Raw genomic sequence first — 18,085 nt, forward strand, 5'->3', positions numbered from 1 at the left:
GTATCTTTTTTGTGTTGAGCTTTTTCCGGTACGTCTTTCTCCTGTTGGGGAGGGACCACTACTTTCTTCTGTGTCGTTTTTTTCACTTTTTCACATTCGGAGCGGATGTGGCCTTTTCACCACATTTGAAACATCTGGGCTGCCGTCCCTCCACCGTTCCTCCCCTATAAAAATCCTGTCTGGTCTGGCCTGACCTCAAGGGTCTTGTTCGAAGTTTGGACCAATAGTTCCAAATCTGCCCCTTCCAGTTAAGCGCTTCTCCTTTTTTCATTGTGAGAATGTTAATTTGTTCTTCTGCATCATAAATCAGTTCTGCTACCATCGTACCCGGCCGGAATTTCTTCTATTATAATCTTAGCTGTTCTCCAGCCGAGGTACGTGGGTAGTAACAATTTCGTCAGACTTCAATGTGCGTGTCGATATCTCTTTTGCTACTTCGGCATTTTCGAATTGTGCCTCTATTGTCGCATTTCGTGGGCCTCTCCCAACATATTTTATTTTCTTCCACACAGGGGCGAGACACTTTTCGATTATATCGGTTTTCGTCATCGTGATTTTTTTTTTCTTTTCGGTTATATACTTTTTATATCACTGATTTTACTACTAAATCTTGCATAGCTTCCTTTGGAGGAATTAGCCTGGTTTCATTACTTGTTCTTTTAATTAAATTTCTGTACTTAAATAACTTGTCTTGAGAAATTTCAGTATCATAAAATTGTTTGCCAACGGCAGCAGAAAAACTGTTAACCTTTTTCTCTTCCTTGTTGACTTGTTGGTTACCTTGAAAAACTTTGTCTAACTGGACATTTTCTTCCAGCAGAATCGGGAAGTCCTCATTACACAGCAAAAAATTGAGGTGTAACTCCATGTCATCCTCCGTTGTTTATGCACAACAAAAGTTTTTGTGAAAAAAAAATTAACTTTTCCTTTGACAGGAACATAGTTCGAAAAATAAATTTTCCACAGAAAAAGTTCACAATTCTCTCTTTACAAAGAGAGCAAGAAAAAAAAAACATTGTTTTCCGCCCCTTAGAGCGAAAAAATAACATAAATCGACATTCAAGGGTTCAAAATCCAATAAGAGTAACAACAATCGTCAATGTAAAAAATAACAATAACAATAAACAGAATTACTCACTAAATGTGGTAGCAGAATGGTAGCACAGAAGAACAAGCGTCGCTCACAAGAGTAGCTGACCAACTGGCTGAAAAAACCCTAAATCTAATGATATGTGTATTAATAATTTTACCATAGTGTGAATTCTTTGGGAAATATCTGCTTATCACCTTTCTAAATTTTGCAATCAAGTTACTTTTAATATTCCTCCCAAACGGGATTATGAACCAAACATTATCATCTTTACTATTATCAGAATTACCAATATCATTCTTAAAAAAATTTAAATTACCTATGTTATGTTTATGGAAATTCTTGGGTTTATTTCCCTTATTCCCATTGAGTTTATTCTTATTTCTATTATTGTTATCTGTCTTAACTTTGTTGCTATCAGTTTCAATATAGTAAACCTTATCTTTGTAACCTGCCCTATCTAATGCCGAATTATAGAATTGAGCTTCATTATTAAAAACCCTATTATTAGCAGATAATCTGGAGAGTCTTAATGAAATATTTTAAACTAAATTATCAATAATAGCTCTAGGATGGTTACTCGATTTATTTATATACTTTAGGTTAGTTAAAGGTTTATGATATGATCTATATGTCTAATTTTTAATATCTAATGTTACATCTAAAAAATTAGCTACAGAACTATCGTCTTCATAAACGATGCTCATCCCCATTCTACAAAAAAATCTAGCCAGTCTACCCTTAATCCTCTGCAGTTCCTGGTTGGAGCTATTCCTAATATATATAAGGCAGTCATCTCTATATAGACCCCCACTAATCATAGGGAATTGATCATTTAATTCATAAAGAATAAAGGAACCCACCATATCAGCTATTTGTGCTGAGTCAGAGCTTCCCATGGGTACATCGAAAGCATCTGGTGTATCCTTCCTTATCCACACTTTATCATTAAAACTAATAAAAGACTTTCTAGCAGCTGTTATCACTTTAAATTCTTCTCTAGTAAGTCCAGCCTTCTTATGGAAAAACCACATTGCCTTATTTAATATAATCAGGTTAATGGATCCATAAAAATTAGCTATATCAAATTGAATGAATTTAGTATTTTTTTTTGTCCTCAATAGAATTAAACCATCTGATTACTTGGTCTGTACTTGACCATAATTTTAACTTCAACTTAACTATTATTGTAGTTATGTACTTATTGATAATATTTTTACTTAATATTCCTATGTTCGATTTTGTTGGGCATATAAGCCTTAATTATATACATAATTATATACATAAATTCATTCAATTGGTATTGGAAATTTTTTTATAGCTTCAACTTTCTCTGGCAATGGTCGAATTCCATCTTTATCAATAAGATGACTCAGAAAAGATATAGTGGTTACACCAAAAACACACTTTGCTGGGTTTATTACTATACCATATTTTGTCAACCTCTCGAAAACTTGTTTTAAATGGTCTTCATGTGCTTCTTCTGATGGACTAGCAATGAGAATATCATCGATATAGGCAAATACGAAAGGTAAATTTCTTGTTACTTCGTCCATAAATCTTTGAAAGGTATTTGCTGTGTTCCTCAATCTGAAAGGCATGCGAAGGAATTCAAACAACCCGAATGGAGTGGTAATCGCAGTTTTCGGTATATCTTTTTCTTCCACAGGAATTTGATTGTATGCTCTAACTAAATCAATTTTCGAAAAAACAGTGCAACCATTCAAAGTAGTTGCAAATTCCATAATATGAGGAATTGGATATTTGTCTGCTCTTGTATTTGCATTAAGTTGTCTAAAATCTCCACAAGGACGCCAGTCAATGAGATTTTTTTTTACCATAACTAACGGCGTTGACCAGCTACTACTGGAAGAACGAATTATACCAAGGTCCAACATATGACTAAACTCGGCCTTTGCAATCTTCAATTTTTCCGGAGATAGTCTTCTCGGCTTGGAAAAACTTGGAGGTCCTTGTGTGATGATGTGATGTGTTACTGAATGCACACACTTGGCATTTAGAGCTAATGGTGTCGTAATTTTAGGATAATTATTCAACAACCTGTGATACCGATTTTCTGAGGATGCTATGAAATACAATGGACTGTCTGTGACCTTTCTGCATCTCATTCCTTGGATTTTTAATGAAGTTTCTGTGTCTATCAGCTTTTGTTTTCTTATATCTACCATTAAATTGTAGTGTGCGAGAAAATCTGCCCCTAATATTGGTAAAGGCAGGTCTGCTACTCTGAAGATCCACTTAAATTCTCTTCATAGATTTATATTGAGAGTTAAGCTAATCTCTCCAAATGTTTTGATTTCAGATTGATTAGCTGCTTGAAGAGTTAAACATACAGGCTTTGGTTTTTCTGTTAAAAGTTATCACAGGCCAAATTGAACAAGCTGCTCCTGTATCAACCACAAACCTTTCTTTAGGGTTCATGTCAAAAACGAAAAATACGCGACTATTATTTAAGCTGTCCACAGATTTTGTCGCATCAAATCCATGGTTGAGAAGTTTTCCGACTTTCTTTTTGTTAAAAAAATTAAATGAACATGGTTTCACACAGCGATAAGATTTGTCACCAAACTTTGAATGGTACCAGCATATGGTGTTTCTTTTGGGACTTTTCAATCTCCTTCTTGAGTGACTGTCTCTTTCGAACTGAAGACTTTCAATTTTCTTTGTCAATAACTCAAATTGTTTTTCATAACTCTCCTTCAATGCTTGTATTTCATCAGAGATTAAAGGAATTGCATTTACAGACTCTCTAGATGACAATTCCAAAATGCCATCCGCTATATCTGCCAATTGTTGAAGAGAGTTTTGATTTTTCACAGCCGAAAGCAAGGTTTGTGTCTTGTAAGGCAATTTAGTAAAGAAAACCTCTTTGAAGTAAGATTCTTCTATTTGTTGATCTCCAAGAAGCTCGTTCATCCTCCGAAGAAGTTGTGTTGGCTTCTTATTCCCTAATTCTTCATTATTGAACAGCTTCGCAAATTCTTTCTGTTTTGAATTTGAAGTTCTTTATAATATTTCTGTTTTAATTGCTGAATATGAAACTGGCTCGATAATAATATGTAAAACATATCCCTTCAGAAGAACAAGGTGTGTTGAGGAGAGTTGCATTGTGTGCAAAAATAGTCCTAGTGCAAAGCCAGAAATGTAGTCTACAAAATAAGCTGTATGGATGGTGAGTGTAAAAGCAGAAACACGACATACATAGGTGAAACGGCAAGAAGTTTGGCTGAGCGTGTAAACGAACATTGGAGGGACTATAATAATCAAAAACAAACCTCGGTGCTCTACCAGCATGCCAAAGAACAACATGTTGGTGTACTGGACAGAATTAGCATAGAAATCCTGTCTAGACACCCCGGTGACGCATCGTTGCGACAAATGCAGGAGTCGGTCCTCATAACTGAAATGCAACCAATTTTAAACACCAAATACACGTAGATGAGGGCCTTACAATTGCCCATGGTTGCATGTGTTGTTCACACATATGATGCGGAATATGAATGTAAATAAATTAATTAAAAAGTCTCTATCTGATCTGATATAAACAAAATTGTTACAAACACACATATGGACGCACATACTTACATATAAGCACGAACACATAAGTGTGTGCACACATATGAGCGTGCACACATACGAGCTTGCACACACTCACATGCTCATACCAAACAGTTTCGAAACAACGCCAAAACAACGCCAGATCATACATTCAAAATAAATGGAAGTGGAGAGACAAGTTACTGAAGAGATTGCAAGAGTGCAATGAAATAATTTAACAAAAAACTGTATAAATTAATAAAGGACTGAACCAGTGCGTGTGTTTATTACCGGCATAATGCCTCTCCCAAGGTTTAATTGTATTTCTTTCAATACACGTATCCACATCAAGAATCTTGCACACGAAATACACATACGAAATATATATATATATATATATATATATATATATATATATTTCAAGGTTTTTAACTTTTAAATTTGTATATTTAAAAGAGATAGAAACTTCAAACTCGATATATCCAAGATCGATTTATTTACCACTCTATGTCAACATTTCTGTGCCCAAATTTATCCAGTGACTGGTCCATTGGATTTCGACATTTGGCACTTCTTCAAGAATGGCTACCATTGGAACAAAACACGAAAAAACACATACATAACGATCATATTGAATTATTAAATTATTAAAATCCTGTTTAAGTCAATTTTTCCGTTATTATAGGGGAGGTAATTCCTTAATTTTCTATTTTTATTGCTCTCCTGTGAATGTCCACTAGATTAATTTATTTAATTAATTTATTTATTTATTTATTCATTTATTTATTTATTAATTTATTTATCTATTAATTTGGTTATTAATTTTAAAATTATTATCTATTATCCCCTATATGTCGACTATATTCATTGCCCCTAGAGGATTCACATGTTTATTATTCCATTTTATATTATTATTGTTAGGTCTCTTTACTTTGCTAATAGAGGTCTCAGTTCAGCCATCAAACCTCCTAGGAATCATTACATCCTAAGATCATTTATACCAACGAAACGTACTTCTTATGATATGCGTACATTTCAGAGCATTATTCTTTACTTTGTTGATCAATTTATCCTTAGAGAAGAGTATGTAGTATAGTTCTACCGTACAGAGCGAACAATACTTTCTTCCTCTCTCATATGGGATTGATCTTGCTATTATAGACCATTCTAATGAATATTGTTTATTATTTTCCTTAAGATCCCAGATGTATTTGCTAAGACTGGTGCTAGCCATTTTCTTCCTATCTCTAAAGCACGAGAAATGGTTAGAAATTCTACGGCATACCTGTCCTGAAGTGCATATATACCTGTCCTGAAGTATATATATATATATATATATATATATATATATATATATATATATATGAGAACACAGATGTTACGTAAGTAAAACGTTAATGTTCGAAACTGCAGCAGTCCATAGATAATTCATTATTCTGTATATTTCTCATTTTGTCCTGTTCTGGCGTTTTGCGAAATTTTTCTGGAGAACATTATTTTTCTTTGTGGTTGGATCGTTGATGACCTCTTTCTAGCATATTGGATGTCCACCTAGTGGTCATCCCTTATACACGTGTAATACAATTTTTTCTGAATTTTCAGATTTTTTATATGCTCGGCCACTTGGTTTTAAATTGAATTAATATTCAATTTATCATCCTATCTATATAAATATACATATATATATATATATATATATATATATATATATATATATGAGCAACACACACATACACACACGCACGTATGTACACCAATTGCATACATATTTTTTGTATGCATACATGTTCGTATGTGTGTGTGTGTGTTGCCCGTATATCAACAAAACACATACACACATCTTGCGTTACATATATATACGGATAAATATGGATAAATGATTTAAAATAAATATATTTTGGAAATGGCGATTTACGGTACAATACCTAGAAACATGAAAATCAGACCACATGGCTTTGTTTACATCAATTCGGCAGTTTCCATAAAAAGTGTTGGGAAAGAACGCGAAAGAAATAGAGAGAGCGCGCTCTCCCTCTCTATCTCTCTCCCTCCCTTACACACATGCCTGTTATCTCTCTTTCTTTCTTTCTTTCTCTCTCTCTCTCCCTGTCTCACACACTCAGCAACATTACACACACACACATGCTGCTCTCTCACACTAACCAAAAACTTCACATACACACCTCACTTTCTGTCTCGCATACTCACTATAAAAAGATAGCGTGTATTTCTTTTTGGCAACATGTGTTTTGTGTGTAATGTTGCTGTGTGTGTGTGAGAAAGAAAGAAAGAAAGAGAGATAACTGGCATGTGTGTGTAAGGGAGGGAGAGAGAGAGAGAGAGAGAGAAATTATTTTTTTATTTTTGCTTGTTGTTTGCTGCGTTTTTTTTCTTTTTGCTTGTTTGCTGCCTATCACACAGACGCTGGCAAACAAAATGTATCTCTCCTTCACCCTCCCTCTCACAAACATACAATTTCTCTCTCTCTCTCTCTCCTTCACGCATGTACGCACAGATTTGACTTCGCCATGTCAACAAACTTCAAAATTGGTAAAAGTTTATCGATTTTTACAGCTATACGCGGGAGCCTCTGAGAGAAAAAATTGGTGAAAATGCACATAAGGTCATGACACATCTCCTCCTAAAATTGGAGCGACATGCGTGCTAATTTGTGGACGTGCATAAACTACATTCACGTACACACACACACACACGCATCCTCTCTTTTATATATATACAGATAATCATACTTTCTCAATACTTTTCTTTGCTTTGACTGGACTTTTCTTCGTTTCAATTAACTGAAGACTCATCGTCATCAACTTCAACTGACTTTTTTAACTATTTATCCATAATATGAAGGACTGAGTAAATACGAAAAAATCGAATTTAGAAAGATAGACAATTTTGACTTACCGATAGATTTGACAGAATTAAAATACAACGCTTGAGATCATGCGTCACTCTATAATTAATAATAAGTGTTGTTTCAATCGATGTGCTGCTATTCAAACTGTTTATCAGATAGACTCTATTGATCCATCTACCGTCTAGCTGCTGTCTATTCCAATCATTTCATTGGCTAATTAATAGCCTCCTGGTGATCACTCCTATACTTTTTTGAATAATTTATAAACTTATTAGTGAAATCCATACTGTCTTATTTATTTAAATTTTTTACTATTTATAATAAATGTAAAACAAAACGTTTTATAACAGTTTCAACGTCTCCATACCCTATGGGCAGGTGTTAACTCTAATACAAAACCTCGAAGCAGTAACTGTTATTGGCTCGATCAGTGTTGTACTGCGCCTAGTTAAAGTTCTCTATAAATAGGTAAAAACAGACTTTTCCTTTTTACGATTACGTATGAATAAATAACTTGAGAAAATGACCACCTCTGATTTGTTAAGTTCGTGAAAAAAGCCTACTGCTTGATAAAACAACCAGTCTGGTATTGAAAACATGAGTCTTGAACTATCTCGATAGACAGCAGTTAATCAAAGCTAATACGTAATTTTATAACTTTTTGCGACCCACTAGGATTCCGTTTGCGACCCTTCAGTGGGTTGCGACTCATAGTTTGGGAATCACTGATCTATATAGTAGAATAATAAAGAGCATCGAGAGAGCGCAAACTTCCGCCAATGCAACACCAACATCCTCTCAACGATTAACTGGAGATTATTTTTAAGATAATATCTGAAATAAAATCAACTGCTCTCACAAACGAGAATTCTAAAAATAAACCCAATCGTTCTCAAACGCAAAAATAATCCATATACATTGTCTGGTACCAATCAATCTCAGTGGGAATCAGAATATGCAAATGGGTGTGCAGGCCATGTTTGTAATGCTGTGTGTGTGTTGTCTGAGTAATGAACAAATGTGCATAACTTGAGTGCACACGTCGATAAGTCTTTGGGTGTCACTACATAAAAGTTTTGGAAACACTGTTGAAGTGTGTGGCGACAGGTTGGCCTGGCATATGTAGCATTATGCCTCTGATGTGTTCGTGAAAGCGATCGCCAAGGCATTGCCCTGTTTCTCCAATGTGAAGAGCACTGAAGAGTTTGCATATGATGCAATATATGAGATTTGCTGAAGTGCAGCAGAAGTGGTGTGTTATGTAATATTGCTTCTTGGGCCCCGTGATGGTGGTAATATTGCTGATGTAGGGGCATGTGTTACATTGTCACCAAGAACATTTAAAGGTTCCTGGTTGTACCAAGTTGGGAGCTATGAAGCTTCTAATAAGGAGATTTCTAAGACTCCTATCTTTTTTAAAAGATAGGAGAGGCAGTGTGCGAAAGATACGGGTGGTTGTTGGGTCAGAAAGAAGAATGCAAAAATTGTGAGTGAGTTTACTATTTTAGAGGGAGGATGGATGGGTAGTAGATGAGAGAGAGTGGAATTTGGTTGGTGGAAGTGTGTGAAGACAGTAGGAGTGCTGCAGTGTGATTGATGGCTCGGGCTCAGTGGAGTACTGGGTCGACAACTGATGGAGGATACCCTTGATTCAGAAAAAAACTGTCGCATTGTTTTGCAATGGGATTCAAAATCCGAATCAATACTGCAAAGTCGTTGAAGGCAAAGAAATTGAGAGAAAGGTATGGCAGATTTAATGTGTTTGGAGTGAGAGGAAGAGTAGTGGAGGTAGGAGTGGGAGTCAGTAGGTTTATAGTAGACAGAGGTGGAGAGGTGGGTATTGTGTATTATGACAGAGATGTCCAAAAAGCAAACAGAAATGTCAGATATTGTGTGGATGAATTCCAAGGCTGGGTGAAAGGTGTTAACAAAAGAAATAAAATTGTTGAGCTGTTAAGGGCTTGTGGCACCAATGCAGTCATCAATGTAATGACCATACAGTTCTGGGATGGGTCTAGAGAAGTGAGCAAAGATTTGCTCCTCTACATAACTTACATAGAGGTTGGCATAACTGGGGCCCATCCTGATGCCCATCCTGACCTACTTATAGAATTCTCCAGAGAAGGAAAAACAATTGAGTGTTAAGACAAACTCAGCTAGGTGGAGGAGTGTAGTGGTCCTGGGTTCAGGTACAGAACAGCGGTCTAAGAAGTATTTAAGTGCTAGTAAACTATTGTTATGAGGGATGACTGTGTACAAAGATTTAATGTCCATGGTGAAAAGGAGTTTGGATTCACCAGGTGGAAAAGAAAATATACTACGCGAAGGTAGGGCAGCTACAAGAGGGGATAAAAGTTTGTTGAGGTAGAAAGTTCTGTGGGGCAATTGCAAGCAGAGACAATAGGGTGACCGGGATTATCTTGTTTATGTATTTTAGGGATGAAATAAATAGTGGAAGTTTGGGGTGTGGTGACAATAAAGTTGGTGACAGTGGGTGGCAGTGAACCAGAAGAGATCACCTGATGTACAGTGGTTGAAACATTCTTTTGGTAATGGTTGGTTAGATCACTTGGTATCTTCATGTAGTATCTGGGGTCGTTGAGTTGGCAGAGTGCTTCTTTTATGTGAAGGTCAGCTTGTCAAACAACAATGGCACCCCCTTTGTTGTTGGCTGGCTTGATAAAAATGTCCTTACATTGGTGGAGCTTCTGGAGGACATCCAGTTCCAATGGGGGAAGGTTTGAAATCCTTGGTTTTCTATCAAAATTGAAAATACCAAGGTCGAAACAGCATTTTTAATAAATATATCTACCGAATGTAGTAAAGTCATCCTCAATCAGAGGAATTGGGCTTGTTATAGAAAAATTCTGAGTTGGATCTAACGGAGGAAACTTTTTGTATCGGCATGTGTGTCGAATTCATAGGGTGTGTTTTTGAGAGGAATGAAGTTATAACCTCTGCTAAGTAAAGCTTGTTCATCATGACTGAGTAGTAAATTGCTCAGGATGGTATAGACCATGGAGGTATAGAGCAAGGCAGGAGAAGTGGAATGGTGGGGGATAAGTGAGTGAATATTGTGTGTCTTTTGTGCAACAAGGAAGTCATACAGTTTGCTACTGAGGTGGCATGTCTGAAGGAGTATGGCCTGAAGTTGGGTGGTTGAGCAAAGAACAGTGAGAAGAGAATGGTAGTGGGTGATTTCCTGTGTGACGTGATCGTGCTGGGTGCATAGGGTGCAGGTGGTGGCTCTCATGAGTTGTTTGGAAGTAGAAGTGAGAATGTTGGTGATTTCAGAGGATATTGAGTAGAGTTGTGCTGTCTGAAGGAAGATGGAAATTCAGTTTGAAGCAGTGTGGTTTGATGTTAAGGTGCAGACAGCATCTAATAAAGTTCAAATGGCTTCAATAATGAGTTTTCTTGAAAATGAAATTAGAATATCTAAAAGTGATATGGTAGCTGTCAGCAGAGAGGAAAAAAGAAAGAAGAATAGCCTTAAAAGTATGGTGCCACTGTGTGTTGAGACATTTAAGTGTAGGCATAGTGAGAAAGGCAGTTCACAGAATTTAATGATTGGGTATAGTCAGGCAAACTACAAGGAATCTTGTGTAGTTCTGCGTCAGCAAGGTTTGAAAAAAAACCTCAGAAAAATTTGAAAGAGGTACAGTGAATTTGCTGTGAGGAGTAGAATATCCAATGTTTCAGATGCAATCCTCTGTCAGGGAGTAGAGAAAAAGAGAAGTTGAAGAAAGACAGAGTTTTACATCCTCATAAAATGTAATAAATATATATATATATATATAAAAGAAAGGGATAGAGGTAAGACGTTTTAATGTTCACTGAAATTTTTTCCTACCATGCCTGTATTAGATTTATGGCTATTTTGTACAGAAGTATTTTTGACTTCTATTTTTAGCAATGTAGATACTCATGTGGTACCTGTGTGTGTGTGTGTGTGTGTGTGTGTGTATATATGTGTGTGTGTGTGTGTGTGTGTGTGTGTGTATAGTGCATGTATGTATTTTATTAATTTGCCTGTATGGCTGATAAACTTGCTTGCCACACATGGTGGTATTTATATAAAATGTTATACATATACTAGCAGAGGCACCCAGCATTGCTTGGGAATGAAATTGTTCCCTATATATTGGAAGAAAAAAGCAAAAGGTGTATAGAAATTTGTTATTCTAAATTCAATTTATTCTTCAATTGGGCAATCATTTCTGAATTCATGATACAAAAAAATAATAGCAATAATAAGAAATGAAAAATTTGATCATATGCACAGCATTGTTCTGGAAGAAGTTTAGGTTCATGTTCATTCACAAATGCAGCCGAGTCTGTGATGTCATGATTTGTCTTTCTTGTTATTGTCTTTTGAAGTTAAATTACAAATATGTTGGTTTGTTTTTGGCAGTCCAGAGCCAGACTCTTGCAAATTTTTGCCTCCCATGGCCAAAACTTGATCCTCAATTTCAATCAGTGCTTGGTAAAAATTGTTTCAGAGAACTGAATATTGATGTCTAGGTTTGCCTGTTGAACTGCATACTTCAGCCATGTCTTCAGCTATGTCATCACAATATTTCATCCAAAGCTGTAGGGAACTGCCAAGTTGACACATGTTCAGTATAATTACAAAAAGTTTACAGAGTTTCCTTGGAGAATCTGATACTGGTGCTTCAGTCAATGCAAGGTCCCAGTGCTCATCATTTTCTGAAAAACCTTGTTGATAGCATGCTTCCCTATAAGTTTCACACACTGTGACCATGTACTTCATGCAAAAGGAGCCATAAGTAGTAGCATTCTGCAATAGTATCAGCCTGTTTCATCTAGTGCCATTTATTGTTTCTCCAGGTATAATACTTGGGTAATTGTAGGTACAGGAGTTTTATTACATCTTCATCTACTTGACGCAACTTAAAAAAGGCAGTTAGTGTAGTTTCTTTTGGAGAAAGTGCTTGTTGCAAGGCTGTTTGTTTTGTAAAGATAACTCTGTGGCCATTCTCTAGATGGACATTCAGGTGAATGATGGCTGGGTGCCTCTCATGAATGGGAAAATAGAAGATGCAGCAAAATGCCTCATTGGTACTGATGTATTTTCCTCTGTCATACTGTGCATCTTTGTCATTTTTCTTTATCTGCTGACTGCCATTCTGCATAAGAGTGTATGTTGAGGCATCTAAACCTTTGTTTATATATTTGCAAACATACTTAATAGACTTAACAGAGTTGCAGAATTATCTTTGCTTCACTGTAGAATACTAATCATCTTCATCTACCCTGACTCCTGTTGTAGAGAGTGAGAACATTGTTCTCGGAAATTTTTTCGAAAATTAAAATAGAGATTAAATGAAAAAATGAGTTACATGAATATCATCACACTAGTGATTAAAATAAATAGAAATTGTGGAACGCCCATGCACGCATGCGCGCTCGCACACACACACACACACACACAAACACAGAGTATCAAACAACAGATGAAATGGACATGTGTGTGTGTGTGTGTGTGTGTGAGAGAGAGAGAGAGAGAGAGAGAGACGGGGTGTGTTGTCATGTATACGTACAGACATATATATGCATACATCTTTTTTATATGTATGTGGCAGAGAGAGAATGCCACTTAGACATCACTCTGTCTCACACTGATGCACACACACACACACACACACACATACAAAAAAGATGTATGTATACATGACAACATATCCCTGCTCTCTCTTTCACGCTAGCACATGCACATACATGAATGTATACAAATGTACATACAAAAACACATGTGTGTATTTGTGAAAAAGAGAGGGAGAGAGAACATTGCAAACAATGAATGAAATAAACATGAAATGAAAAAAAATCATATAAATAAAAGCTTGTTAAAAACTATCTTGTACCGAATATTCAAATTGTGAATTTAGTAAATGTTTCTTTCAGTAACTTATAGTTATTTGCAAATAGTGAATTAAAACTTGAAATGAAAACATTAAAATAGAGAGTGAGAGATTTTGCAAATGAAAACAGAAAATTCTGCTGTTGCTATGTCAATAATGGAAGTTGACATTGAGAAACCTTTTTAAAGAAGTGAATCATATATAGAAAGCAATATTATTTATTTTTAATAAAGAAATAAACTGAGGTCAAATTATTCATGCAGCTTGAGTATGGAAGCAATTCATGCAGCTGTTTTTGCATGAAAAGCGAATACTCACACACACACATACATACATACATGTTTATATATATATATATATATATATATATATACATCAGGCTTCTTTCAGTTTCCATCTACCAAATCCACTGAAAGGGCTTTGGTTAGCCCGAGGCTATAGTAGAAGACACTTGTATTTTAAATGAATGATTCGTTAAAGTTGGTTTTTACATATAATATTCCTGTTAGCTTGTATTATAATGGATGTAGGGTTGATTATGAAATGTTTATAATTTTGATATTTTTAATAATATTTTTCTATCTTAATATAAGTATTTTATATACATTCATTTGTTATTTATTGTTGGTTGATATATACATTCTTTTATTATTATTGTTGTACTTTGACCTGAAGATTAGCTATATTTTTGAATAGAATTGATTTCCAATTTTTGTTAGTTATGGAACTTACAGGTAGGATAGAGCCGCTGTTTTGGAATTCATCTTTGAAGGATATCCCCATCCCATCTAGAAAGGAATATATTTTGAAACTTATTAATAATATTAAGGATTTTATTACTAGAATTAAATGGAAAGTCTACTTTAATAATAATCATAATATTACTAATATTAATGATGTAGATAATTTAGATTATATCAATTCTAAATTTAGATCTAGAAAAGAACCCCCGTATATGGATGGAATTATAGTACAATCAGATAAAACTAGGAACCTATATAAACTAGATGTCAAATTATATGATTACCTATTAGAGAAAGAAATTAATAAAAAATATAAAATAGTTCCTGATAATACTTTATATTCTATAAATAAGGCCTCTAAATTAATAATGTTGAAATATGAACTAGATAATAAGACTGAACCTTATGTACCTACCTATGCACCATAGAATTACATTAAAAGACCATAAGGGTAATTTTTATTCTGACCTTAATGTTAGGCGTATTTGTCCTTGTAAGTCAGATCTAGGTAAATTAAGTAAGATAATTTTAGATAAATATATCAATAGATTAAATGATATTAATTACCTTAAATTATGGAATAGTACTATTGATACTTTAAAATGGTTTAATAATATTAAAGATAAAAATAGATGTAAATTTATTCAAATAGATATTGATAATTATTCTTCTTCTATTAACGAGGTTATACTTAATAAGGCCCTAATTTATGCTATGAAGAAGGTGGGGATGACTTATGATGAAGTAAACGTAGTTAAAATGGCTAGGAAATTGTTAATTAAATATAATAATATGTGGGCTAGGAAAGATATCAGGGACTATTTTGATATACCAATGGGGGCGCCGGATTAGTGTCTCGCCAATCAGGCCCGACACCATCACGGTGATGTCGTCAGCATAGGCAGACACGCTCTTTTCACATCCTAGATCGCGCGGGACACCCCTCAAAGCCTCAAACTTCCGCAGTAATGGCTCGAGAATCAATACATACAGGAGGGAAGAGAGAGGGCATCCTTGGCGAACCGAATGCGAGATGTTGAATGGTTCCGAAAGGTGACCGTTCACCCATATGACTGAGGAGATGCCGCTGTATAAAGCAGCTATCCACCCGCAGAAAAGCGGACCAAAAGCTGCTGCCTCGAGAACAGCTGCCAGGTATTGATGGTCGACCCTATCGAAGGCTTTAGATTGATCTAAATTGATCAAAGCCCCACCTGCTCCAGCTTCATTACCCACCCTCTCTATGATGTAGCGCATGAGATGGAGGTTGTCGTGGATAGACCTAGTCGGCACAGCGCATGTCTGTGCCTTGCCGATCAGTTTGCCCACGACAACCGCCAATCTCTTGGCTATCACCTTGGCCCAAATCTTCAACTCTGCATTGAGCAGAGTGATGGGCCTAAAGTTCCCTATAACGTCCCCCTTGTTTGGGTCCTTTCTTAGCAAAGCCACCACTCCTCGACAAACAAAAGCAGGAATTCTCCCGTTTTGTTGCCAGTTGCAGTAGATGTTTGCCAAGACACCCGCAAACAAGTCTGGCATTGAAGTATAAAGCTTGTAGGACAGAACATCCAAACCCGGCGATCTACCTCTCGTGCAGCTTTTCATCGCTTCCTGTACTTCCCAGTAGATATGGGTCCTCCGCAGCACTTGGCTTCGCTGGTCGAGAGTTGCGGCAGGCCGTCTAGGTACACACCGAAGTCTGTCCCGTTGTCCGTCCTACCGTTCGTCCCGAACAATCGAGCAAAGTGCTGCTGAAAGGCCGCACACATCTGCTTCGGTTCTGAAATCTCGCAGCTGTTCTGGTCCACCAAAGACTGAATGGCCGCTCTGTTGCCATGCTTCGCTTCAGCCACGCGGGCCCATCGAGCGGCCTTAGTCCCCTCCCCGCTTACCGAACGTGCCTTTGTGTTTGGTGTCAAAGTGTTGGTCGAGGGCCAACCTGGCTGCCAAAACCTCGGTTGCAATGCCTGTCCCAAGAGCCTCGTCTAGTTTCTTAACTAAATCCCGCTCTGTTTTCCTACGTTCTACAGCTAGAGCCTTACTTAACCTAATCAATTCTGCTCTAATTGCCCGCTTCAGGGCGAACCACCAGTTGTTATTGATGATTGCCCCGGTTAATGCCCTCTTAACTAATAAACTAATCCGGTCTCTGTAGGCTTTGCACGCCATTAATGATGCGTTTAGCTTCCAGTAACCGGGACCTTGTCTATGGAGTCTATCTAAGTCAACCGTACAGATCACAAATTTGTGCTCCGTGTAGCCGACTATGTTGAATTGTGGACACCCTATGCTATCCTTATCCACTGGCCTACTGAAAATTCTATCTAAGTATAATCTAGATGACCCGATGCGATTAGTCCAAGTCCACATTGGCACATTCGGGTTGTCTAGTCGATACCTGTCGGACAGCTGAAAGCTTCTGAGCAGGTTGGTGAGGCTCTTGCACCCCCCTCTCCTATCAGATGCTCCTGCACCCACTCTATCGATACGTTCGTCTAAGACAGTGTTCCAATCCCCAACTAGCACTAAAGTGCAAGAAGTACCCAGGAAAACCTCCAGACATTTGAAATAATCCGACTGCCCTGCTCCTGTCGGAGCGTAGGCAGCCAGTAGTCTGAAGGCAGCACCGTCACTACTATCGACGTTCAGGACCACCAACTTACCTTCTGGATCCAGGAAAACTGCCTTTATTTTCAAATCCAGGCCTTTCCGAAATAGCACCGCAATACGCTCACTGCCCGCTCCCGGCCGACATGGAGATAGAAAAATCTCGTATCCGCCGGAAAGGGCTGCGAGTTCCTGAGGGTCGGAGAGCCTGGTTTCGCTAACGGCTGCTACATCTACACTGTAAGACCTCAGGTCGCTCAACAGGTGACCTTGTTTCAAAGGCAACCCGAAGCCTCTCACATTTATACTGCCGATTCTGAGAATTACCAGGTTTTAAAAAAAAGGAAAGTATTAGAAGAGAAAAAGCTCTACTTACTGTTTTCTGGTGGGGTGGCTCCCCTATGTTTCCGTGTGGGTATTCGCACTAGATTTCGAAAAAGTTTTTGGGAGAAACTTTTCCCTAGCGACCCAACATCATTTGGGAACTTTTCTTTTATTTTATTGTAATTTTCTTCAGTGATCTTTAGTGTGAGTGTGAGTATGTGTGCTGGTGGTGCGTTGTATAAGGGTATAATGAAGTTTGTGGTGTTTGCATTTGTACTGTTTTTTAAAAAGTTTAATAGATGTTCAGTTTTTTTAAGGTGTTGTTCGCTGCTGCAGAGGTAGCACTTAGGTCTGTGGCCTTCTACATCAACGTGTATCCTACTGCCATCCAGCATGTTTATTGCGTTGGGTATGGCATTTATGCTATCTTGTTCAATTTGAACAAGGAGCTGCATTCCCATACCTGACCAGTTTTTCTCTTTCATTCTATGCACCTCCAGAATAGTGGCAGTCTCTTCAATGTCGAAGAGCACACAGCATGCCACTAGCCAGGAGATGTTCAGTTCTGGTGGCACTTGATCTAGTTTTATTTTTGTCACACGCCGACCAAGGTAGGTTGGCACGAGCAATAAATCGCCTGCCTTCAGCGTTGTTGTTGAGTGTTGGATGGCATCCTCTTCCATTGGGAAGCGCACTTCCACTGTTCCAAAGCGCTTCCCTTTGGTCACGAAACTTTTTTTTGCCCCATATGGGCTTGAGTGCTATCTCCAACCTCTGTGGAGTAGCATTTACCATTTTTTAATATTTCATGTTGTATGTCTTGTAAATGATTGTCTTTTTCTTTGTCTCGTGAATTAATGCTTGTGGAGTGTTAAGGAAAACATTATTTCCTTCTTTTCTTAACAACTCCTTTGTATCCTTTATTTCTGCTATTGTAACTGTGATTTCTTCCGAGCTCTGTTTAGCTGTGGAAGCGAAACCGTTACAATGGCTACTGGTCTTGGTG

General features: G+C 37.1%; 1 protein-coding gene across 1 annotated transcript; it reads right to left on the bottom strand.

Annotated features, from left to right (window-relative positions):
- Window positions 1–3,418: 3,418 nt before the first annotated feature.
- LOC149132197 (uncharacterized) lies at window positions 3,419–4,027 on the bottom strand. Its single transcript, XM_089365324.1, has one exon. It carries the CDS (start codon window positions 4,025–4,027, stop codon window positions 3,419–3,421), a length of 609 nt encoding a protein of 202 aa, XP_089221450.1.
- Window positions 4,028–18,085: the final 14,058 nt, after the last annotated feature.

This window comes from Octopus bimaculoides, chromosome Z (assembly GCF_046866305.1).
Source record: "Octopus bimaculoides isolate indiv1 chromosome Z, ASM4686630v1, whole genome shotgun sequence".
Taxonomy (NCBI): domain Eukaryota; kingdom Metazoa; phylum Mollusca; class Cephalopoda; order Octopoda; family Octopodidae; genus Octopus; species Octopus bimaculoides.